Below are 26,905 nucleotides of genomic sequence, written 5' to 3'. Positions count from 1 at the left end.
GATCGGGCACGTGGAAACAACTATTGGTAAAAAATTGGTTTAACACTGAGAATAAAGAGTCATTCATCAGCTCGACACACTTAACTCACCACGAATGTGTCCACTTGGTGAAACTCAAAATTTTAACATTTATCATGTCGTCAACTCAATACGTCAAGATTTTGATGCGTGTCCAGTTAGTGAAACTTAAATTATTCACTTTTATGTTTTCCCCAAGTCGACACGTTTTAGAATTTAACCCGATTTCAAGCAAAAAGTACAGTCGACTACATTCATTTTCTGTGTCACAACATCATCGGGCTCTGAACGTCCGCTTAGCAAACGCTTGAAACGCGAACATTCCCAAACTCCTTCACAACATTTTTATATTAATAATATATCTGCAAAAAAGGTACTTTTCATTTTGCTACTTACTACAAGTACTAAGAAATCATAAGTGCATTGAAGCCAGATGCATTAGCAACTTTTAATAATGTTCTACAATAAAATAATGATGTTGAAATCGAATCATTGTTTGTCACAAGTAGGTACTAGGGTGACATAAATTAACAGAAGATATTCGCTTCGCTATCGGATTACTAAGTAATGCACATATGTTTTTCTTCAACTTATCGACAAAAGACTCTTACTCTTTTTTCTCTGGAATGAGCTACCGTTGGAGATCAGGATGATTAACAGTCGTTATTTCTTCAAAAAGAAATTACGCGACCACATCCATAGGGAATTGGCAGAATCGCAACTGTAGACAGTTTTTTTTTTGTTTTTTTTTCTCTTCATTTTTTTTTTGTTAATTTGTTTCTTGGCCTCTAATGGCAAATGTAATATGTATGTATTTAAGAATGTATGTATACTGTATATAATTTATTATTATTCATATATTGTATATATATATATATATACATTTTGTGTTCTTTGTTGACAATATTTTAACAAAAACTTTGCGCCTACCACAGCTATTTCTCCGCCACCCTAGACCACCCGTAGACTGGCAGAAAACGCCTATGGCGTTAAGTCCGCCTTGTACGAAATGTGCAGAAGCATTAAATAAATAAATAAATAAAAGACTTTTCAACAAAGCAAACAACAAACAACAAAGCTTCTATGACAAAAAAAAAGAAAAAAAAATGTAGGTAAGTATATAGGTACCTAGTATCACAATCATGTAGTGAGAAATAAAACGAATAAATTGTATGAAAGGAATAATGGAAATCAAACAGTTGGTGATTTTCAGTGTACTCAATCAAAGAAAAACATTTAAAAAAAAAAAAAAAAAAAAGTATTTGAAAAGTCTTTTTGTCGATAAGTCCAAGCAGGTAGGCAGTACGCTAGAGCCATCTTCTCTATTGAAATTTGGAGGTTCTCTCTCTCTCTCTCTCTCTCTACTTTTAGTTTGGCCTACATAATATGTATGTCTCTTCAACAACTTAGTCTGCCCGTGACCATGGATACTGTAGTGTAAAGGATCCGAAACGTCGGGATAAAATAATATAACCGCGATAAATTAAATTGATGAATATTAAACAAATTTTTAAGTCTCAACCTACCCCCAACCAGGAAAAGGCGTGAGCCTTAGTACACTGCTAAGAAATAAAGATGATATTATCATTAGCAGTAAAAATCACATTAAACAAACTATTAGCGATAAAGCAGGTAATTTAGATAGGGGAATGGATACAAATGTAAATAAATCTTGCACTGGCCGTAAATAACGGGCCATAGGCAACCCCAGCTGTTAATGCGGTATCGGCTGCTCTTGACCACGTTTACTATATAGGTAACTACTATATTTCACGTGGCCATTATTATTTATTAACGGATTTAGAAAATGGAACGAAAATAATAATTGATACCGGTTTTTTTATACCTTGCCGTTCACATATGTACTTAACAATTTATGTCCATCAGGATTGAGGAGCCACTTTTTGTATCTTAATGAAATTTTGTACTTATTTAGTAGTAAGTTTAAAAGTATTGTAGGCTCAATCTTGGAATTTGTAGTATAATAGTTCAAAAGTTATATGAACACAAAGGTGGCTCCTCAATCTAAATATTTGAACTGAGGAGCCACGTTGGAACACAGAAAGTATACGATGTACATTCTTGAAAATTTTGTATGATTTAGTAGTAATTGAGCGCAATGAGTACTAAGAATTTAATTCCAGTACCTTTAATATTTAAGAAGATACAATACTTTTAATGTGGCACCTTAACCCATACAATGAAAGTGTGAATTCCCATGAATCGTAAGTGACAAATTCAAATTACACCCCATAAACATTTAGTAGTAAGTGTGTCTGAATTTGTAATACATAAACAAAGTAGTAAAACTGAGTGAATTTTGTAAAAAAAACGTATTTTAAGTGGCTCCTCAATCCTGACGTTTCTGAAATGAGAAAATGCTTGAGTTACCTGAAATCGGAATGAAATAAAAAAAATATAGACACTAACATTTAGTATAAATTTCTACTAAATATACATGCACAAATGAAAATTGTATGTATTCAATATCTGATAAAAAATCATCTTTTCCATATTCCTTAGGACGTCGCCATCAAGGGTGACCATGTAATATGAATAAAAATCAGGATATATAGGTAGTTCTCATCTTTTTTGCCCTTAGGGCAGGCTAAAGTGTTACGACCATACTGCCATTTTCTAAAATAATGACAGCATTACATATGAAACAGATATTTGCTGCCTTGTTGTAACCGACTTTAAAAAAAGAGCAGGTTCTCAAGTCACTTGTTATTTTCTTTGTTACTCGCTACCTCGAAGACGCCTGGACCGATATGATTTTTTTTCTTTCTACTCGCAGTTTTGTCCCATAGCTAACAGGTTATTCGTGATATGATTATGAAGGTTTTGATCTTACCTGATGACGGAGGCGACAGAAAATCAAGGGAACTCCGTATCGGTAATTAGCAACTGCCAAGTGTTTGGGCTCATTGGCTTCGTATTGACGAGATCTTTACACCGAAATATGTTATGAGTACCATATCAGACCTGACAATAAAGACAAAGTGCGTTTAGGGAACTCCTTAACGGTTGATAGCAGCCATATTTAACGATGTCAGGCCGTATTTTATTTATATTGGTAAAGAGTTTCCACAACTGCCACTGAGGGTACTTAAAATACACTCTTTTGCAAAAAAAGCGGGCACCTATGTTAAATCTTGGTTTTAAGGACTTTATGTGTTTGAAAAGGTTTTGATGACTGGAATATATTACTAGCATCAAAAGGCTTTGCCAAGCATGCGTATCTATTCTTAATTTTAATTTTGGAGAATTGCTAAGTAAGTTGTTAAAACCTTGTTCTGGACTAATTCCTAGTAGAAACTTTGTCAGTGTTTTGAATAGCAAGTTTTCCAAGTGATGTTCAGGAAACTGATACTGCAGTTTTAATAACTGATTGATGAACATTTTTGCTACATCAAAACATTTTAGAAAAATCATGCACATTTAGTAAAATTGACAGCTGTAATAAATGAGAATAAGATCATACAGAGGAACTCAGAACGACAATTGACGACAAATTATTAGAGATAAAAAATAATAAAGAATATAATAAAAAATTGCGGCAAAGATTCTTCTTCTTTCGTGTCGATGACATGTCATATATTGAGACTACACTATGTCATGTCAGCCCAATATGCCGCCACAGCGAGAGCACGGCGGCAAAGCTGAGAACTATTTATCCTGATGTTATTCATATTACATGGTCACCCTTGATGGCGACGTCCTAAGAAATATGGAAAAGATGATTTTTTATCAGATATTGAATACATACAATTTTCATTTGTGCATGTATATTTAGTAGAAATTTATACTAAATGTTAGTGTCTTTATTTTTTTTATTCCATTCCGATTTCAGGTAACTCAAGCATTTTCTCATTTCAGAAACGTCAGGATTGAGGAGCCACTTAAAATACGTTTTTTTACAAAATTCACTCAGTTTTACTACTTTGTTTATGTATTACAAATTCAGACACACTTACTACTAAATGTTTATGGGGTGTAATTTGAATTTGCCACTTACGATTCATGGGAATTCACACTTTCATTGTATGGGTTAAGGTGCCACATTAAAAGTATTGTATCTTCTTAAATATTAAAGGTACTGGAATTAAATTCTTAGTACTCATTGCGCTCAATTACTACTAAATCATACAAAATTTTCAAGAATGTACATCGTATACTTTCTGTGTTCCAACGTGGCTCCTCAGTTCAAATATTTAGATTGAGGAGCCACTTTTGTGTTCATATAACTTTTGAACTATTATACTACAAATTCCAAGATTGAGCCTACAATACTTTTAAACTTACTACTAAATAAGTACAAAATTTCATTAAGATACAAAAAGTGGCTCCTCAATCCTGATGGTCATAACAATTTAGTGATGTTCTCATTTTTATGAAGTACACTGTTTTATTTAGTGACAAACATAATTTGAATACAATTTTACTTTTACTAAAAAAAAAAACTTAAATATTTTTATTGTATTCCTGAAACTTTTCATAAAAAATATGTTTTTTAAAAATCTCAAATCAAATAGCTTCCATTCTACGCTCAAGATACCTAGCAGTGTCCAAAGAATTGTGCTTTATCAACGTTCTCGTATTTTTTTAACGTGCAAACGAAAAATATGATCACGAACTGAGAGTTGCTATCGATTAAATGATAACTCTATAGTAGCGTGATATGTTGTTAGAGCCGTTGTTATTTTATTCATAAACAAAAAAACAACTAAGCACCCCACACCAAAATATTCAGTTATACATTATCTACAGAACTTTTCCGGGCACCTTTCATAACAGCAAACTGTAACAGGATGTCCGGTGAAGATAATGATCTACTGAATATAGTCCCTTTTATCCGGGCTACGAAGCGACGAGCCATATTATACTCGTATAGATCGGTCGGGCGGACGTGGCGCATCCAATTTTGCGTTACATTATCTCTGTTGTTGCAAGCCAGACGCCTCAATTAAATCTATCTCTACAAAATACTGCCTAAAATATAATTAATATTGAGTAGGGAGTTATGATGCGATACTTAAAACTTTGATTAGTTGATATAAAATTCAAGTGATTGTCGAGGGGTGTGTTACTATGGGGAATCGTTCTTGCATTTAGATACGAATGAAACACTACATAAAAATCCAATAAGGATCATAATTTATTTAAAAAAATGATATATTACACTTTACAATTGACCGAACTCATGTTAATGTGGCGGGTCACCCATAATATTCGATAATTTAAAATTTCGAGTATCACAGTTCTCTTTTATTTATGTAATGATGTTTCCCGATAAAGAACATCCAAAATAAACTATACTTTGGTACAAGTGTCCACAATATCGTGTGACACAGACGAACCGTGATGAACGCGTATAGTATTTTTAATAAAAAACATTTAAAATTCCACTGAAGGAAGTCAATAATGACAATACTAACATTTTATATAAATGTCTTTATTAAATTCATCAGGTCCATAAAATGTATGAGCATTCCTGGATACATTAATCTATTAACAATATTTAATATCTATCTCTGTCAGGTCCATCCAGCCACATTAACAGTCGCAGTGACCGATGCATAAAAGCATCCTACACATACATTCCATTGGTAATAACTATAACATTCTAATAATATGTACAACTTTATTTACAACATGAAACTCACGATTTTACTGCCACTTTGGATAAGACACTTTGTGATAATAAAACCAAATTTTATATTGCTTCATATACATTGTATGTGTAAGACACAAAATATCAAAATGACAGGAAAACTGTTAGTTTTGGCCGACACAAATTCACGTTCCTTGGTCAATAAACTTTGTTACAATTCAGCAAGACATGGCTGCAATGCATACGTTTACATAAAATGCTTTGAAGATAATGAAACATAAATATGATATGATGATATTTCGCTTATGAATGTTTTAATGTTTTCTACTATACTTAAAGAACAACTCTTATACTCTTTCAGTTTTAATGTTAAGATTCATAACAGATTGACAGAATATGCTTAGTATCTTATAAACAAAATGATTCGCATACAATGCAATAACTATTCGCTCAACAGTGAGTCACCGCTGAGCCTGTGAGATCATTTACATCGCATCTCGTGTTATTACTGTACACTGACGACATGACTACTTATCAGGCGGAATCGCAATACAAAAATCATCGAATATAATTATTCTATGGTAGAAATAACAATCAGAATATCAACGTTCACTGGCTTGTTACAATAAAATTAACACAGAAACTAATATCATAACAGCACATGCTTGTGTCCATTGTTTAAAATAGCTACGTGTCGTAAATCCGTCGAACTAAGTTCCCGACTTTGAACAGCAAATGTGGCCAGTCAATAACATCACATTAAATGTCCACAGGGTTCACTTTTACTAGCTGTGGTCGTTGGAGTTACTGTACATCACTGAGTTGTTCACTCTCTTCATGGTAATAGAGGCACTGCTTCCGTTTTTCTCTAGTCCCGCTAAAAAGTCTTCCAAAAGCTTGGCGAGGGCCTTTCGCTTAAACCTTAACGATTCGTTTATAACTTCGCGTATCACTTCCTTTTTAACGTCCACACCACCTTGTAATTGTTTTAAATTCTCGAACAGTTTCGTGTAATCTGTGAACAAGATGATTTAGCAACATTATCCAAGGTTATCGCTGAATACCATTCGATAGCATACACGTTTTAGTGACGATTATTGTACATTGAATGGAATGGCTTGTGATAACACTGATAACTCAGAAATAACAAAAAACTACGTAAAAATAAGGAATTTGTTTATTTAGGAAATACATATTTATCAAGTCTGTGTTATCAAAACAAACATGCTCACACATTTGACGAGGTAAAGCTTTTTATCGATTGCTCTTCAGAGTTTGATGACTCCTTAAATCAGACAATGACTATAAGAAAACAATACTAGAATCGGCATTCAATTAGGCCAGTTTCGTCGTATTCGCCTAACAAGAAAGACGTTATTTCGAAAATTAGCTAATACGTTTATTTTTGATGGATATAAAGCGCAAAAGTTAAAGTATGGAGAAAAACATATTTTTGATCTATTGAAAATTTAGTTGTCTCTTATATTATTTCAATAGTCATCATTATGATACAATAACGATGATAAAATGTATTATTTACCTTTCCCAGGTCGTCTGACAGCGCGGAACACTTCAGATCGTACGTCCAGGTTGTGCTTCCTGATGTCCGCGAGCTCTTTGCGCGTCAGCTGCGGCGGCATCGTCAACTGTAGTGGCTGTTTGTCGTTCTGTCAAGAAATTCATTATATTACGTCATTTTACTTATTTTGTAACTATAGTTTCACTCGCGTCCCGATTTCATGCTCCTGGATAAAAAAATACCTATACCTATAACCTTCCATGATACATGGACTAACACTGAAATAATGATTCAAATCGAAGCACTAGCTCCTGAGATATGATCGTTTAAGCACTAGTGTACGCATGATGACTAAAATGCATTTTTTATGGATTCGTGCTCTCATGAAACTTTTTCTGGTGTAATCGAACAGTTTATAACTGCAGTAGGCTTCACTAGCATTTTTTTTTTGGCTTGTTGAGCTTGAGCTTTGTCTTTTTCAATTTTTGTGAGATCATCTCTCTTTTTCGTTCATAAATTAATTTCGTTATTGCCCTAACCTTGATAACTTTATTAGGCCTAATCAAACAGACACGAAAGCTTCACTTTTCACATTACCTTTCGTTTCCTCTTCCTCGAGCGAGCGTTGGAGTTGTTCTCGGCCGCCACGCCCTGCAGGATGGCGTTGATCTGCAGCTCCTGCGAGTCGTGCAGCACGGGCGGCGCCTCGCCCGGCGGCGACGGCGACCGGGACATCTTGCTGCCCATTGTTGTGTATGCGTCTGAGGAAATATACAGGGAATATATATAAAAATAACGATCATGATGTTATTTACTAGATTTTGTGTGTTAGACCTACCAAGCTTATAGGTAATTTGTGAATAAGAAACGCAAAAATGTCCTTAGAAAGCCAAAATGGGTGTTCAGGGGTCTAGAAGCTTTAGTGGCTGCGCCCTCTCTTACGCTGTCTTTAGAACCCGCCCATTTTTTTGTAAACCAAAAATCTTCGGATGAAACGTTCGGATTCAAATTACCCGAACGCCTCGTTAGTTCACTCATAAAGGAGCGTTTTGGTCACGCCCTGTGTATATTGAAAAACCTAGAAGAACGCGCCTGACCTAGCTGCCTTATGGCATCTTCACTCATCTTTTCTACCTCCGTGGATGTATGGCTTTCAAAGTTTATTAGTAGAATGTGTTTAATTACAATGCCTCATTATTTTTAAAGATTATTGTTATGTGAATAGGACTTACCTCCATTGAGGAAGGGTTTGACGACAGGCGGTAAGTTGGGAGGCGCGATGGCTGGCGGAGACGCAGGCGGCGATGCTGGACCGATCGCCGGGCCGCCTGTATCCATGTTAGGAGGCTCCTGGAATATAAACGTAATGTCGTTAATTTTAAAAACAATGTGTTTCAGTACAATTTTTTTATTTTAATTCCTTGAATAAATATCCATAAAATAAATCGATTACTCTAACCATTCAGAATTATTGTAGTCACAACTCTCATTTATACAGAGATACTGGTACAGAGATAAACATGAATTTTTTTCCGCAGATAAACAAACAAAGGACACAAGTAATTTTTATATCTTAATGTGTGAACACTGCGTAATATACATATAGGTACTTCACTAAAATATTGCAGGTTAACAAAATAGCATCATGAACATACCTCAGGAGGCCTTCCAGAGGGTAGATCAGAGGGTACGGGCGCCAGCGGCGAGGCGGGGCGGCGCTGCGTGGCGGGGGAGAGGGGCGCGGCGGGCGCGGGCTGCGGGGCGGGGTGGGGCAGCGGGTGGGGCGCGGGGTCGGGGCGCGGCGCGGGGTCGGAGGGGCGGCGCGCCACCACGTGCGCGGGGAGGGGCCCCGCCTTGCGCTTGGGCGGCGCGGCGCGGGGACTGTCGGCGCCGCGCTTGCCGCCCGCGCCGCCGCCGCCGCTGCGCACAGTGCCCACTGGGTCCATGTCCGCCTCGTCTACCATCATGCGCTGGAACAGTATAATCACCAATTAGTATGATAACCAAACCGTGAGCGGTTAATAAAATTTTCAAGTCAAAATATACTCTTGTATGATTCTATGGATGCATCTTAAGCGTCCATCTACAACCATTACAAAAAACTTATGAAGACTACTCAATACAATAACATTTTCCAACTCCGAGAGTGTTCCCGTAGCCCTGGTACACAAAAAGCTCCAAAGCAGGAACCATATAGTTTAGTCAGCAAAACACAAACAACCTCTCACGCTGCACCCACACCATCATTTCATTTGATAATTACCCAAAGTTAAAATTGCAGTATCAAAACGAATACCTTGTCTATCTATTATTGTATATTTATATTGTATTGTATATTTTTATTGTTATATTGTATATTATTATATTGTATATTTACCTTGTCTATCTTAAACGGGTTGCCGAACATATGCTGCCGCACAGGCTGGGACTCGATCTCTCTCAACTGCGGTGTCATTCTCTTCAGATACTCTTGATAGTTGCCCATCTGAGCGACCGGCATGGAGTGTACGCTGTCCTCGTCGACCAGGCGAGTATGTGCTAAAGATGGTTGCAGGAAGTTCGCTCGCATTCGTACTACCTGCAATTCGGGTTAAATGTTGTTAATAAATTGGTTCGTTTTACATTTATTGAGATGGTTTTGAATAGTCTTACAATAAGTGGGGCATTTCGCAATGTAGCTAAAAATATAAGTGTATGTAGGTAAAAATTAAGTGTATGTAGGTAATAATATAAGTGGATGTATTCTGACACAGAGAAATGGAAGAACATGTTGCGTCGACCCCAAACAACTTGGGAACAGGGCAAAAAGAAGACAGCTTCCACTACCCAAGTGGATCAGAATAGTTTGAATGGAATGATAGCCATATTACTTTGCATAACCCAGATAATTACTAAAGATAAAACTATATAGATTGTTTGTCATTGTAACTGATTGCTTTTATGACTTTCTAAAATATACAGTCAGACAGTCATTAAAACCCTCAGTTACTTTTTGCAAACTCAAAATGGAAATAAAAATATCTATACAAGTTTCCGTTCAACGTTGTTACCAACAACGTCTCATAAAACCGTTAGGTAAAATGCCATATAAATAAAAGAAACTATGGCGCACACCCTGCCTTATTACAATACAATGTGGTTATGGCATACAAAAACTGATAAATATGTAAATAAGGCATGTATTTTGGAAACTTGCCAAGTGACATTGCAGATATGAAATACCAATGTTTGTTCATGTGCTTACATAAAATTTAGATGTTTTTTGAAAGCTAACCAAATCATAACCGACGAAATAGAAGTGTATAATAGAAAAGAAGTGTTGCATTTCTATTCTGTTAAACATTTTATATAATTATTTTTAACCCCATTTTCGCTTTAGGTAAGAGTTTATCCATGTTTATCATATTTATAATGCTTACCTGATCTAATAAGTCTCTCCGCTGTATATCAAAGGGATTCCTATACGTGTGGGCTTGCGTCTTATGTCTTCCCCGTGAAAGCCCTACAACGAACCCGCCGAACTCGTTCAACTGATCCCGAAGTGCTGAGAACTTGTCTTGTAGACACGGATGCGTTGTCAAGTCTTTACGAAGAGGTGAGCGAGGCATCACTCTTACGCTCTCGGCTACCTGAAATTTAATATTAACAAAGGTTTAAATATTAGCGACATTGACATTAGCGTGATCTCCGATACACGATACACGGGGGAATGAAGTTCCAGACAAAACGACATCAGCCCGACCCGGGAATCGAACCCGATAACTCGTGCAAAGCAGTCTCGCTATGCAACAACTAGACCAACGAGGCAGAACAAGAAAAAAATATGCATAAAAAGAATAAGAAATATGCATAATCTTTATGCATGACCATTAACTAATTGGAGAAACATCGCATCGTTTATAGCGCGTACGAATCAAAGAATAGGCAATTAATGCAAATTGCTATCAATAAATATACAGCTATACACGAGATTTATATTTTTATTAATTTACCTTTTGCGTGTTGTTGCTGGAAGACTTGTTGATGACGTCAGCACAGAGTTTCTCGAATTCTACCTTAGCTTGATTTTTCAGTCTTTTCAAATAGTTCAATACGGAGAAACTGAGCGAGTTGTCTTGAGAATCGGGAATCAAGCTCTGTAGCAGTTGTGCTGACGCTCCCATTTTAGTCAACGCTCTTCGAAGAGGCTGAAATGAGAAAGATTTTTGCTATTAATTAATTATTGGTATTTATACAAGAATAAATACATGAAATCTTGTAAACACTGATCAGTAATGACCAATATCCATATTTACATACAAACACAGGTCGAATATTGCCTTCATGGATTAATTGGCTACCTAACACTAATATAATGATGATGATATAATGTAATATTCTTTCAAAACGACCCTCGACCGTTACCCGACAATAGCACCAAAAACACACGGGAAGTGGTGAAGGACGGCTTTTGGCGGCTGTCTTTTGTAAATTTGACCTTCAAAATGTGCAGATGTTCAGCCTACTTTGAATAAATGACTTTATCTTTTTTTATCTAATAACGCTTAAAAAAAAGCTCCAGTTTTATAATATTTGTAGGTATACATCATTATATAACTCACCGCAACATAGTAAGAAGGCATCCTATCAAGATAATGCTGGAACGCCAGCTTCCACTCCGGCGTGGGCTTGCAGCGATGCACTTTGAACAGATCGTCCAATAGAGGCAATAACATCGGGTAGTTATACGGCAACACGAATAGGTTCACGCAAGTGAGGTTGGTCGACGCCTTTAGATAACCGAAAGGATGGTTGATTTCGGAGTTCTTGCAACCGCTGTTGGCGACGAATACCTGGAAATATAAGCATATTTTCGTCCTAAAGTATTTAACAATTTATTACATTTCAGTACATACTATTTACATTTGCAATTGTCATATTATTGCCAAACGAATTTTTAATATTTCGATCAGGATCCTCGTTCAATAAACGATTATACTAAAATATTATGCAAAACACGTAAATGTCTATTTGTCAATGAATTATTGAACACTTAGGTAATAATTGCACACATTATCTTATTAGTGGCGAGCAATTTGATAGTTTGTTTACACGACACAAGGTAACCTACATAATAAATTAATTCAAATTGAAGTCAATTGGCCATATCATTAGTTACTCTCTGTTTACGAAAATTGGCTTGAGTGGACAAGCTCATTGTCCTGGTATGGGAAAAGTATTATCTTTTTAAACTAAAATTGACATTTATAATACAGAAGTGGTAACAAAGACAGTTTCACCGGTTACTTATAATGTTTATCTGATAGATAAACTATTGGTTTATATACCTGGCAAAAATTATAAGCAGCCTTTATCTTGCAGATAGCAACAACTTTCGGATAACTGACCCTTTATCAGATAACCAATGACTTTTTTTTAGACTTCTTACCTGCCAGCATATAGTGGGCTGTTTCCTAGCCAATATGAACTGCGTGAGTGGACTGGGCTCCAATTCATACTTGTCAAAGGGCAGATTGTCGATCACCATTGGCTCTTGACTGGAACAAGTAAACTTCACCACTGGATGTGCAGAACGAGGTGGCTGCGAAACAACAGAAATAAGTTTTTAATTAAATACAACTATGTGAGATTATATGGATATAATTGGGGAATTCTGTTTATCTGACTTCGATCTATGAGGTTACGCCCTTATGCTTCCGGATACATGTCACAAACGTGTTTAACACCATACGATAAATGCGCAAATTGCAGCTAATTATAGACGCTACCTTGACAAAAATAAATATATTTATTTTTAAGAATTGTTGCTAAGGCATTTGCAGCAACACTTTTAGTAAGCTATCAAAAGAAATTTAAATAATAACAGTCCGTGTAAATAATAGTAAGCAATTTTCACTGTAAAAACGAGTATATAATTTCAATATCAATTTGTGTCAAGGCTACAATTACATCCCCAGTGAATAAAAAAGCTTTGTTGCACTTCAACTTTACATTTCCTTATTGACCGAGCTCAAAGTCAAACAAACAAAGACAGCAATCACTTTCAAGAATTGTGAACTCTTCAATATCGAAAAGAACCAACATTTACGGACAAACGAACAATGTTTAATTATTACAGTGTCCGAACATCGTAATAAAAGTGTGTATCTATATAAATAAAAATGAATTGTTGTTCGTTAGTCTGATTAAAACTCGAAAACCGCTGGGCCGATTGAGCTGATTTTGGTTTTAAAATGTTTGTAGAGGTCCAGGGAAGGTTTGAACGATACGAAGTTCGCGGGATCAGCTAGTTGTTAATAATAAAATCGACCAAGTCATGGGAACTGCAGTAATGTGCAGCACCTGTTGTTACATGAAATATTAACAGTTACGACTAAATAGTATCTATTATAAAACAATCATGCTTGATTTGCGTTCAGTTTTGTCGATTCTTGGAAGTAATTATGCTGTTGTCATGCCGTGCAGCTTTGAGCTAGCGCTTGTTTTATAGAATTGAAAGTACAGGAAATTTTGATTACACTGTTGTGTCTTTGTTATTTCTGTAAACATTCGTAATTTAGGGTGAGTAGACCTTTGCAGTTCAAATAGATTTTAGATTTCCGTAAAAGAAGGATTATAAAACTAACAGTTCCTCCAAGTTGGTTGGAGCTGCCCTGTTTCTGATACACAAAGATGTAAGTAAAGAATAACCCCGGATGATTCTTTTGTCCCTTTAACTCCATCCACAGAGTAAAGGAACATGTCATTATTCCATTCCATTCCATCCCAAAAAGAGTGACAGGTAAGTATTATCAAATAAATTATTCCTCACACATTATCAACAACAATAGACATAAAACAAGTAACACTCACCAATGTCTGCGCGTTAGGGTCGGATCGGAAGGACTCCGGTATAGGCCAGAAGCCGACAGCGAAGCCCTTCTGCGCGACCGTTCGCGGCACGTAGATGAGGCGACGGCACGAGTGCCACGCTTGCGGGGCTCCTTGACCGCTCTGGGTCTGATACTGGCCGCTGTTCCAACGCTGCAAAGAGGATAATATAACTTAGGATGTTTATGTAAGTACCAAATAGATTAGCTTTAGATAAACATAAGTCTTTACTAAGGAGGTAAATAACTCTTCTAGTAAGAAAAGAAGATCATGATAGAATATTGTGTTAAGAATTCGCAGGAGGTTTTTGGGTGCTCAAGACTTTCAGATTAAGTAATTTGATGTTTTTTTTTGCGTCCAAAGTGACATTAATTTCTCTTTCGCTACCTAAAATTACTTTTGAGTTACACCAATAAAACAGTCATCGCCAAATAAGCAGTACACTTATATTTACCTATTGTAGTGTTAGGAGAGAGATAGTTATCTATAGATTAAAAATAAGTCATTTATAGATACTTCATCAAAATCAACTCCTATTTTCTCAGAAAAGTGTAAATTAACAAATTCTTGTTCTCTTTCAAATACCTCTTTACAGTCATCTTAATGTGAATACTTTCATCATAGAATCCGAAGCGCGCATAAATTATGATTTAGAAAGTACCTATTCGGGTATTTGAGATCAATCTTTAGGAGTTAATGAGTATAATTTCCGCTAGTGTTCGTGTACCATATTTAAAGACCTGCATACTAATGTGGTTTCGAAATAGTAACGATACTTCGCTAATAGATTAGCAGGTGTGTAGGGCTTTGCACCCATCATTTGCGTCACAAAGCGGTTGCTTATCATAATACGCAGTACCGTTAGCGTGACTAAGAGAACGTGTCTTACTAAAATCTCCACTATGTTAAGAATTTAATCATTTATCTATTGTTACATGCTATCTGCCTGATGCATATTAATGTTACGGATATTTGCATTTTAGTTACTGGAGTCTGAAATCTTTTAGCTCTGTTTTACAATTCTGAAATCCTATTTAATTTGCAGATTCTATTTTTAGCACGCTTCTCAAGTAAACTGACTAATTTATTGTACCTACAGAGATAAAATTAACTCCAGAAACAAACGACTTGCAATTTAGCAAAAAAAAAACTGAATCTAAATAAAAAAAATCTCTTAAGTAACTTATGAAACAGAAAGCATTACATATAAGAACAAAAAAAATTGGAGCCACCTCCAAATTATTTTTCTTCAATAACATAGTCAAACACACCTAACATTTTAAACATAGGGTAACCAGCTTATTATAACCACACTAAGTACGAAAACTTACCCCATTTCTCTCCCCGTCACCGTCAATATCTTTCTCCCCTTCATGGATGGCATCGTCCGCCTCCCCCTCTCTGCTGTTAGCCCCGTCTATAGGCGGCGGGTCGGGGCCAATCTTCTCGAAGTTGATCACTACCCCACTCTGCACTTTCTGCACCAAACTGTCGATGCACTGCATCAGCATGCGATGGGAGGTGATGCAGTATGAGCGACCTGGAAAAAACAAAAAAGTATTGTAATTTATCTAGAAGTTTCTGAAACAATTCGAAACTGGAGGACTTACTACATTTTGGTTCTCGAACACAAAAGGGGTTAAGAAGTGCAGTCAATGCTATAATATTTTGTATGTTTCAATCCTTGAGTCATCTTGTCCAATGTAGAGCAAGACTAGTCAAGTAGTTTACATGTAACATTTGAGTAAACTGAAGATGATTTTCTCTTTAGATGATTTAGTTAGGAAAATATTTTTTAATAAGATTTTGGAAATGGACCAACTGATACTGATCCCTTCCCTTCAATGAGGCGCACAATAATTTGACTACATGTTTTCATAGATAGTAATTTATTTAATCTGTACTTTGTGTGTGGATTAAGAAATAAGAAATAATAGAGTAAGGAAATTATTTTATCAATAGGTATTACAAATGACTCATTATGTCTGTTGATAGTTTCACAGTTACGTTAGTCTTAACCTATCAGGAATAGGTATATTAGTCAAAGAGTAGGTTAAACTTGAAGCTAAAGTTACACCAGAATAACATGAAGTGAAATTAGTTCTCCTTTAAAATAAATCAGAAAAGCGAACAGAATACTATTATTAAACTCCCGAACTCATTAACTTGGACTTGAAAGAGGGGCCACGTGTTATCGACATCGATATTAATTACCAACTGAATAAAAATTACCAGGAAAATCACATGATATTAAAATCCATAATGTAGGAATGGCAAGCAATTGATATTGTTGTACTATTTTCATGATTGGTCAACAAAAAATTTTATTGCATTGAATTCAATATTTTATACATAAAACTTGTTTAATACTTAAGGCAATAACTTCTCATGGTCAATTAAACCAGCTATTAGGACTGCAGCATAAAACATTATTTTTACTCAAAGCTCTAGGTATATGTTTAAGAGGACGAATTGGAATTTTTGGCGCCAAGGATCTCAATTTTTCTCAGTAAATACAAAACGGATCAAAATACAACTTGGTTACCTGAAAGTTCATGATATAAACCTTATTTTGTTAGACGTAGAAACATGATTAGGTAACTTTTATAACAGAGAAAAATATATCAAACATACCTCTTTTTAAAAAGAGATTCACATATTATGGGCAAACGGGACCGATTTAAGCCTCTTAACTTTTTTAGTAGTTGAGTATATACATACTCTTTAAAATTGTAGAAGGAATTTTTATCAAATTATCATTTCTAAATAATAAAATTACAAAACCATTTTGTCGCTTACGACTTTTAGTTATAAGCTAGCGCGCGTATTGTTATCCTCGCCCCGCTCAGACGCTCCGACCCCTTTTTTCGCCTTAGATGCGCGTGCCGGTTATGGAATTATTGTTGACCAATTCGTCGCCTTAAAGTATATGTACCTTGACTCTAAAGTCTAAATGAACAGCACAAAAACTAGTCAGACTGGTTTTCTAAAGGGCTTCCTATCCCCTGTTTATATGAAATTTCTACAACCGAAGTCTCCTTACATTTTTATACTTATTATTACATTCGTGCATATTCTTAAGTCCATGGTAACCTAACATTAAATAAAAAGTTATTTTTAAACAGTTTATTTACAAAATTATCTTGAGCTAGACTTTTAGATAAGTGTCATAAATGCAGTACATCACTGTTTGTATTTGCGTAAAAAAATCAAGAAGTCCAATATGTTATACATTGTGGAAAAGGCAACGTAGAGGATGAGGGGTCTAACAGCTGGAAGGACATAATGCGTAGCTGCAGACAATCTATGGAAGAGTGACCAATTTCTTAGAACACCATTAGCAGCCAATTTGACCTTCCATAAAAAACTGAGAATAATGCAAATTCAAACTCAATCATTAAATACTTAAATTTACTCTGAATTTGCTCTTTATTAAATTAATAATCTTATTAGATTCTGCTATTAAATTAATATTTACTGCGTAGTTTGCAAGTCTCCAAGTAGCCGTTTTGCCGTGACCAAATTCCGGTCTGGACAAAGGTCACAAATTAACTGAAGCATGTGCGTGCCTGTAAATAAATAAATAAATAAAATATGTATTGACTTACCGCCAGTAACTTCACACATCGCGTCGATAGGCGAGGAGTCTGAAGGCACTAAGCCTGTGTCCCTCTCGACAGCCGGCGTCCCAGCAAGCCTTAGCACCAGCGAAAATAGTCTTTGGTCCCATCGAAACGGCTCGCGAGTCAACTCGGAACCAGGTATTGGGCAGTTCATCGGCAAATTGAACTGCAAGAATCATTGATGACAATTATCATTAGGTACCTAAGTGTATTTATGATTAGAGCCAGGAAATGCTGTTATCACTATTTGAAAACTATGACACGTGCATAGCTATCATTTTTAACTACAGTTTTGAATAATTTTCAGATACTAATAGTTAATACATTGAAAAAAAAACTATTTTCTTATTCTATTGACACAGTATTCAAATGTAACACTTGTTGGTGAAATTTTGAATAACGCATGAGCGACCTCTAAACGTAAGATGCAATATGACTACACGAGTTAGCCTAGCAGTACGTAACCAACAGTCGGCAAAGTCAGTTTTAAGCTGGCTACACACTGCATTGTTAATTGAACAGATTTAAGCTACAGGCTGTCAAAGTGTGCCAAACTTGTGTGTCAAACTTCTGCCCTTGCATACGTTGAATGCACATAGAACATCCTATAGCACTCGAAGATAATATAGCTTTCTGTATTCTTTTTACAATTAGCTCAGTAGTTCCAGAGATTACGCATTAAATACATAGTCAAAAACTCCACCCCTTTACAACATGAGTCATTCCGCATTCAATAAAACTGGATGTCTATAGGAGATAACTAGCCAGATTTCAGTATAGCCACGGCATCCGTAGCGAGAACACTAATTTATCTAACACCTCCTACGTTTTCATAATAAGGATAATGACCATGTCGAACCAACGAGAATGCTTGTAGACACGTCACATATCCTCTTCGTTTTATTTACAAACTTATTGTTTTTGAAAAGGCACTGAGGAACAATAATTGCCACGATTCTAGACGTCGATGCCATAATACCGCGGACAATCAGACTTGTAGCTCCGAACGCAAACGGATTTCAACTGAAGTGACTTGCTAACGATAAAACTTAGTCTTTGGAGAGCTCTGCAGTTATGTAGCTCGTGTTAGGCTTGTGGCACATTTAGTTTTTTTGTTTACTATATGATTTTGTTTACTATTTGTTTGGTTTACTATATGATGATGTGATATTAGGGATTTCATAATTTAGACAAAATATTTTGTGTAAAATCACGCAAAAAAAATCATCTTCACAACATTAAAAAAATATATTGTTACTTAAGGATATCTTCTATCTCAAACGTGGGCAACGTCGTGGACAAAAGTCAGCTAATAGAAAAACCGATAAAAAAAAACGACTGGTATTCTAAGCCCTATACTTATGGATATAAATGTCTTGTGTGCATCAGACCTTAGCCGAAATTTATAGTGCATCATTTATTGCAGATATTTATGATGTTCAAAAGTAGGTCAGCAAAAATTATGTTTGCACTTACTGCAACTGAGTCAACATAATCAGATTTATAAATATCAATCTAAAATACGTAGTAAGTGAAAAAGCCAGCCAGCAATCAACGCCAATATACCTAAAATACTAGTCAACCTAAAATAAGTACCAGTGGTACAAAAATACAAGTCTTAACTGACTTTTCTAGATCTCTCTTGTCTCTCTCAACTATAGAACAAAATAGCCTGGATATTTTATTCTATAGTTGAGGACTTTAGTGTTCAGGTAACTTTTTTATATATTTTGCCTGTGTTAATGAACTTTTGTTGCTGACTGTAGGTACCTACAGTCAGCAACATTTAGATTTAAATATTTTTTTGGTGACTTTTACATTATAATATTATTCTGATTGTATATCAAAAACTACTTGATAACTTGAACTAGAGTAAACTTAGAGCAAGGTTTTAATTCATAGGAGTATCACTTTTAAAAATGTGTTGTCCAAGCATTCATACTAATCATATAACATTAGTTGGATAACTGTTTAAAAACTCAAATTCAACACAACTTAAGCCCCACTTAGATAAGATATGGAAGCGTAATTTGTTAAACATTGTAACTGATGCTTTGCAGTTAATGTTTAAAACTCTTCTGAGTTAAGTGTGTACTTAATAAGTCAACTTGTACCTATTTAGGCTAAATAAAGCTTTTGTCATGGTAATATTTACTAATAGTGTAAAATTAATAAGTATAATATACAATTAATGAATAAGTTTTATATTCACAGGAACAGTTCACAGGCTTAAGTGTAAAACAGAAAAAGTGATTCAGTAGTTTTGGTTCAGCAGATCCAGTGATGACATTCTAAAATGTCACAAACTTTATCTCTTCTTTATAATATTAGAAACTTATTAGGATTCATCCACTGCAATACTGTAGTCCCCTACTATAGAAAAAACTCTCTAAATACATAGACAACCATGCAGCATATTACATTTAAAGTAGATTCAATAAGTTCTTTTTTTTAGTTTTACTGCATCACAGTTATCATACTTTAAAAGCTTGCTGGAATATTTGGTCAGTGGGTCGTCTTAGGGGATTTCAAACAAAAGTATAAAACCAATAGGAGTATCCATTATGATAAATAAGGCCATCTGTAACTTCTGAACAAGTAGAAAGATATGAAAGAAAAGTTAGCTTAGTACAACTAGCAACCATAAATAATATGAATATGTTTAAACTTCAAACTCATTATCAATATCTAGTTGACTTACTATACAAAATTCATGACTTTACAAATTGATAAAAATAATTAAATGTATATTAACTCACCTCTTCTTGAATGCCTGCATTGCTTGAAAGCTTCCCTCCATCAGTAATAACAACAATCACAGAAGGTTCAAGATAGAATGGACATCTTCCCTGGCCATATGTGTCAATACCAGTCTGCATGCGATTTATGTTCAGAACATCAAAGGCATGCTTCAAGGCCGCACCCATTGTTGTCAAGCCCAGACATTGCAAATTCTTTAGTTCATTTATAAATGTTGCTAGGTTCTCTTTCCAACCAGCCTGAAACATAAAACAGAGTGAAAACCATGCCACATATTGTACAAGTACTTCAGGAAGTATTGTGTCAAGAGATGACAGTGGCTGATGATACTACTAATATTTAATCCCATGCAATAGTTGAAGCTCTATATGAAATAAAGTGTTTGTTATCATCCAACACATATTTTAAAACAATGCACACAAAACTAATAAGAAATTAATTGGCTGTGATGTGTGAATCAGTTTGAATTTCCCCCCCGAATCGCCATTTCGTAGTGTGCGGGCTCGGCCAATGAGATTGTGCGACGAGCGGCGCAGTAGCGAGCGCTATCGCGGAGGCAGCAACGGCGGCGGTTCGTCCTGTTTACGTCGTGCTGTCTATTTCAGTAAATTTCGCACTTTCAAAATATGTAAATGTTCTGGATTGCAGATTACAGTGCTTGACATTTGGACACCACTCAACCGGCATAAACACTCTCACTTAAGCACAATCCATAAGAAAATCTTCGCTAACGTGTTCACTCTGATATACTAACCTTGATGTTCGCGGGTGGTTCTTCGAAAGTTAGAAGCATATACCTGTCGCCTCTGCTTTCGGGGGAACGTTGACGAACCTAAGAAATAAAATTGATCAGTCCAACACACTAACACGCGATAAACAAATCGATCACAAAAACGAGGCGGTTTACGAGTCGATGACACTGCACGTACCTTTACGAACGTTTCCACAGCGCCCTTGGCTACATCGAGCAATGTTGGGCGTCCGCCCAAATAAGCTCTTTGGTTCATAGAAGCTGAAGTATCTATTAGGAAAACTATAATAGTCATCGTGAAAATTGCCTAAATGTCCTTCGAAATACATTAAAATATGCGCACGCTATTATGAACTAAGAACAAAAATGGCCGCTACATCGTACGCTGACTCGCTGAGAGGCGACCGTCCGACAGCCGCTTCGACGAGCAGCTGAACAAGCTAAGCTACGCCACGACGAAGACTCCAAAAGTACCACGTGACCTAATCACACGTTCGGAATTCGTCGGCAATGTCCGTTGACTAGCGATAAATGTTGCCATGCTTTAATAACATTTTACCATATTTTTTAAATCTGATGTAAGGCAAATTGATGCCACTAGAATATTACTTTCATTTCTCAGATCATTACAGAAAAAAATAAAGAATTAGAATAGAAGACAAAGACAATTAACGAGATGGAAATTTATAGAACCCTATAGTGTTTTGCCAATGGGTAAACATTGCGAATAAATATTTTGAATTTGAATTTGGACTGAAGTAACAAACATATTATTTTATAAACTTTCTCACTTTTTAAAGTACTTGTTCTGATTTCTTCAAGGTTCCATAACATCATAATATTAATTTGAAACAAAAGATTTTATTGAGTAATAATGGGATTTAGTTAAAATTTTCATTACCTAGTAATTATAATACCTACGAAAGATAATTTGTAAAAAAATAAGTGCCCACAAATTACATGAATCTCTTTTAATCAGAAGATGCCCAACAAAGATTTTTTGATCAAAATAATTGAAAATGAAAATGTGTCAACGGTACAGTCTTATTACAGTGAGAATATTGGAAATTATTTTTACAACATTTTAATGATTCTAATTATTTAAAAAATGAGGCGTAGGCGTCTGTACTGTGTAATAACTTTTCCTGATTTCGGGCAAATAAAACTTTGGTAGCAACCCTGGTAACTATTAAGTGTAATTAATAAGTATGGAAACGACTGTGATACTTGTAATATATTACAAATATATAAGTAAAATACTGAAGTAAAAGTTACTTAAAGTTTTTCATAATATAAAACGCTGCAAGGAACAAGAAACACAATTTTATGAAATTCAACAAGCACTCAACATACATTCTCTCCAATTAGCGGTAAATTCAAATATAGAATGCATAGGGCAGGCTTCTACATTACCTTTGGCAGATTTACTCGATTAATAATTTGACCTAATTATTATTTAATCTCATAGTTTTATTAAATTCATATTGTATTTTTTGCGCAAAATGAATTACATAGGTAGATGGTGCTTTTATAATAAACCTAAATAAAATAAATAATAAATATTGATATAACAATGAAATATTCTGAACGACCTACTTACCTTTACATAATTTAACCAAAGAATTTTAAGTAGAAAGTTGTTAAAATAATTTCTATAACTTTGGTTTCAAAAACAACACTAAAACAGTTAAGCGTACGAACAGAAATGAATCGTTGTATTAAGTAGGTAAGTAGTTAGGTACCTATATATAACGTTCTATTTTATTTTGATTTCATTTCGTCGTCATCGTTGTTGCTTCAGCCGAAAGATGTCCACTGCTGATCAAAGACCTCCTCCAAGATTCGCCACTCTTTTATGACATAAATAATACCTCTACCTATTACCAATACTCTCTCGACTCTGTCTCGCATAGGGTCGCTGCATATGCTGAGCGAGGGCCATTTCGCGTGATTGTAACGCATATTTTCCTCTAAACCTATTCTTCTGTTTTTTTTTTTTTTTTTTTTTATTCCTGTTTTTTTATGTATATTCGCTTTTGTTTGTGCGCCATGAACGCGAATAAACGTTTTGATGAGACAGAGTGTCTTTGGTTAGCACGTGTGCCTAGAATTTTCAGCTGTTTTAAGTGTTTTGGTGAACTTTTGTGACTTAGTTTTGTGTTTGTGTGTTGTCTTTTTGTTTGTTACCAGTGGTGTGTTGTTATTTCGGTAACTAACCAGTTTTTTACAAGCATAATGGATCAAAATAAACCCCCCGATCCCGATCCTCCCGACATCTCTGCATATGCTCCACTTTCCCCCAACTATCCGCTTTCCCAACTCGCTGATGTTGCTTGCAGCATCGCGGACTCCCAGACCCTATCAACCTCGAATACCAGGAAACGCTCCGGAGATGATGCCAACATTGGCGTGTCAACCCCGCCATCAAAACAACAAAGAAACCTAGTTGGCCGCAGCAGGTACTCTGCTACTGATAAGGCACCTTTTATCGTTCATGTCTCTCGATTGGAGCCCCAGCCTAACGCCGGTACCTCTCTACACCCTGTTACTTTCGGAATATTCCTACAAAAACATAACATTACCAATGTTGTCCGTGATGGTGTTAAAAAAGTTGGTAGGAACCGTGTGTCTGTAGAGTTTAAATCCCCTCAGGATGCAAACTCATTTATTATCAACAGCATTTTACATAAGAACTGCTATGTTGCCTCTATCCCCACTTTTAATATAACTAGGATGGGTGTTGTGACTGGTGTTCCCACAGATTTAAATGAAGAGGAAGCCCAAAAATACTTGCAGGTCCCTTCAGGTTGTGGTGAAATCCTGAAAGTTCGTCGCATAAGCAGGAAAGTAGTTATTGATGGAGTGACTGTATTCAAGGCAACAGAGACATGTGTACTTACCTTTGATGGCCAAGTATTACCTCAAAGAGTATTTTGTTGTTACACCTCCCTTCCGGTTCAGCAATATGTTTATCCCACCATCCAGTGCCGTAAGTGCTGCAGGTTTGGTCATGTGGAACTAGTGTGTCGGTCCAAGCCTCGCTGCAGTAAGTGCGGCCATGATCACCCTGGTGATGGTTGCAGCACTTCTGAGGCGGAGGCATTCTGTGTGCTCTGCTCGGGGAATCATTTTGCAAATAGCAAATCATGCCCCGAGTTGGGTAGACAGAAGGCCATTAAGACGGTTATGGCTGAGAAGTCCCTTTCATATGCTGAAGCTAGCAAATCTGTCCCACTTACTTCTCGCAATTATGCTAATGCTGCAAAAGCTATTCCCGTCCCCACTCAGTCATACCGCAAAACTGTTTTCCTTAAGCCAAAGACCCATGCCCCTCTATCTCCCTCTTATGATAAAGCTGCCCATCAGCAGATTATTAACTCCCCTGCACCTTCACAGCCTGATGGCTGCGCTCTGAATAACCCATTCATTGATAGTAATGTTTCCTCAATAATAGATATACTTATTAAACTTCTTTCTACAATTCTATCCACCAATAATACCCAATTACCGTCCAACGTTGCCTACCAACTAACTAACCTTTTATCAAATATTAGAAATGGCGCCTCGCCAAGTATTCCTTCAATGGAATGTGAGGAGCGTGTGGCATAAAAAGCACGACCTCATATTCCTCCTCAATAAATTCAAGCCTCTGGCTTGCTCTGTAGCTGAGACTTGGCTCACCCCGAGTCTCAGTTTTAATATACCACTATTTAATATTCTCAGATGTGACAGATCTGATGGCTATGGAGGGTCGGCTCTCCTTGTTAATAATCGTGTCCCCCTCTCCACCTTGACTCTTCCGGTTCTGGATGGTGATATGAATATAGTTGCGTGTAGAATTGAGGGTATCACTGTTTTATCCGTGTATATTTCCCATCCTCAGCGTAGGTTTTTAACCACCATTAGGGACATTTTGAATAACATAGTGGGACCTGTGCTCGTCATGGGTGACTTCAACTGTCACCACTTTAGATGGGGTTCCAATCGTTGTGATTCGTTTGGGGAAGGTTTAGTAGAAATCTTGGATGATTTTGACCTTTGCATCTTAAATGATGGTAGCCCTACTCGTAGATCCCTTCCAGGACAGCAAAAGAGTTGTGTAGACCTCACATTCTGTTCAGTAGAGTTGGCGGCATCAATTCATTGGGAATGTACTACTCTGACGCATGGTAGCGACCATTACCCCATTGTTGTAACTTTAATTAATAAAACCTTTTTAGAGAAAACGTCTCCTCCACTATTGAAGTACAACTTGTCCAAACCTGATTGGTCGAGGTTTGCATCTTTACTGGAGGAGAAAATTAGTATGCTTCCAAATTTAACTTCAAGTTTTCAAGATTCTTCTGGTCACTGCCATGCTAAGAGCTGCTACGATGGCTTTATCTCGGCCATTACCTCAAGCGCAGACTCTACCTTTCCGTTGCGCAACTGTGCCAGAAATAAAATCCCGTCACCCCCGTGGTGGGATCAAGAATGCACATCGGTTATTAAAGAAAGAAAAGAGGCCGAAAAACAGTACAATGATGCGATGAATAGCGACAATCTTATACGGTACAGACGAGTGTTAGCTCAATCTCGGCGGCTTCTTCGCAAGAAGAAACGCCGCGGTTGGGTTAAGTTTTGCACTTCTCTATCCCCTTCCACTCCCATTTCAGCAGTTTGGAAGAGCATTAATCGTTTCAGGCGAGGCTGCTCCCCATCTATCTCTTCCCCTATCTCGAGAGAAACTGCTGAATCCTTTTTTGACAAAATAGCTCCAGCCTATGTTCCTTCTTCCTCAGAACTTCTGCTCCCGCCTGTAAATATTGTGGATGATCCTATGAATGAACCATTTTCGTTAGAGGAACTTGATACGGTATTACGTCATGTTAGGGATTCCGCCCCAGGCATAGACGGCATACCGTACTCATTTGCAGTTCATTTTGGTTTTGAAGCAAAAAAATATTTTTTAGGAATAATAAATTATTGCTATCAATTTGGTTGGGTTCCTGAACAGTGGAAAGCTCAGATAGTAATTCCCCTTTTGAAGCCCGGCAAGACTGCTGATGATCCGAATGGCCTTAGACCAATTGCTTTGTCCTCAGTGTTGGCCAAGATATTGGAACATTTAATTAAAAATAGACTTGAGTGGTTGGTGGAGTCTAGGGATCTACTGCCGAGTAGTCAGTTTGGCTTTAGAAAGGGGCTTAGCACCATGGACAGCGTGGCAATTTTGGTTACTGATATCCGTACAGCCTTTTCCAAAAATGAATCCGCTGTAGCCACTTTCCTTGACATCTCTTCCGCATACGACAGCGTCCTTCTTCCAGTTCTCAGGCAAAAATTGCAACAGCTGAGGATTCCGGGTAAGATGGTACAATGTATATGCGCACTCCTCATGTCTCGCTCTTTGATGCTCAGAGTGCAGGGGGAGGTATTTGAGGTGAGACAGACGTGGAAGGGCCTTCCCCAAGGCTCAGTTCTAAGCCCCCTACTATACAACCTGTATACAGCAGACATTGGCTCCTGCCTTAATGCTGACTGCCACCTTTTACAATACGCTGACGATCTAGTGTTGTATGTAGTTAATCCATCTATTACGGACGCTGCCTCATCTCTCTGTCTCTCCCTGGACTCTCTGCACACATGGCTTTTGGACCATGGTCTCTCGTTATCCGCCCCAAAAAGCTCGGTAGTGATTTTTTCCCGAAAACGACTGATCCCTCAGGTCTCAGTTAACATTCAAGGACAAGATATTCCCATAGGTAACA

The 26,905-nt window shown here is 36.6% G+C and overlaps 1 protein-coding gene across 1 annotated transcript; it reads right to left on the bottom strand.

The window, feature by feature from the left end:
* Window positions 1–5,152: 5,152 nt before the first annotated feature.
* On the bottom strand, window positions 5,153–21,614 carry LOC124630715 (integrator complex subunit 6). The gene is made up of 16 exons (XM_047164696.1): window positions 21,334–21,614; window positions 21,159–21,236; window positions 20,404–20,643; window positions 17,630–17,810; window positions 15,353–15,561; window positions 14,004–14,174; window positions 12,580–12,732; window positions 11,753–11,983; window positions 11,144–11,338; window positions 10,571–10,780; window positions 9,529–9,729; window positions 8,807–9,121; window positions 8,384–8,501; window positions 7,749–7,912; window positions 7,173–7,299; window positions 5,153–6,647 (listed from the first exon to the last, which is right to left on the bottom strand). Exons 1-16 carry the CDS (start codon window positions 21,448–21,450, stop codon window positions 6,418–6,420), a joined length of 2,940 nt encoding a protein of 979 aa, XP_047020652.1. The 5' UTR covers window positions 21,451–21,614; the 3' UTR covers window positions 5,153–6,417.
* Window positions 21,615–26,905: the final 5,291 nt, after the last annotated feature.

This window comes from Helicoverpa zea, chromosome 1 (genome assembly GCF_022581195.2).
Source record: "Helicoverpa zea isolate HzStark_Cry1AcR chromosome 1, ilHelZeax1.1, whole genome shotgun sequence".
NCBI lineage: Eukaryota > Metazoa > Arthropoda > Insecta > Lepidoptera > Noctuidae > Helicoverpa > Helicoverpa zea.
Note: the sequence above shows the minus strand (reverse complement) of the source record. Positions and strands in the feature narration are given on the sequence as shown.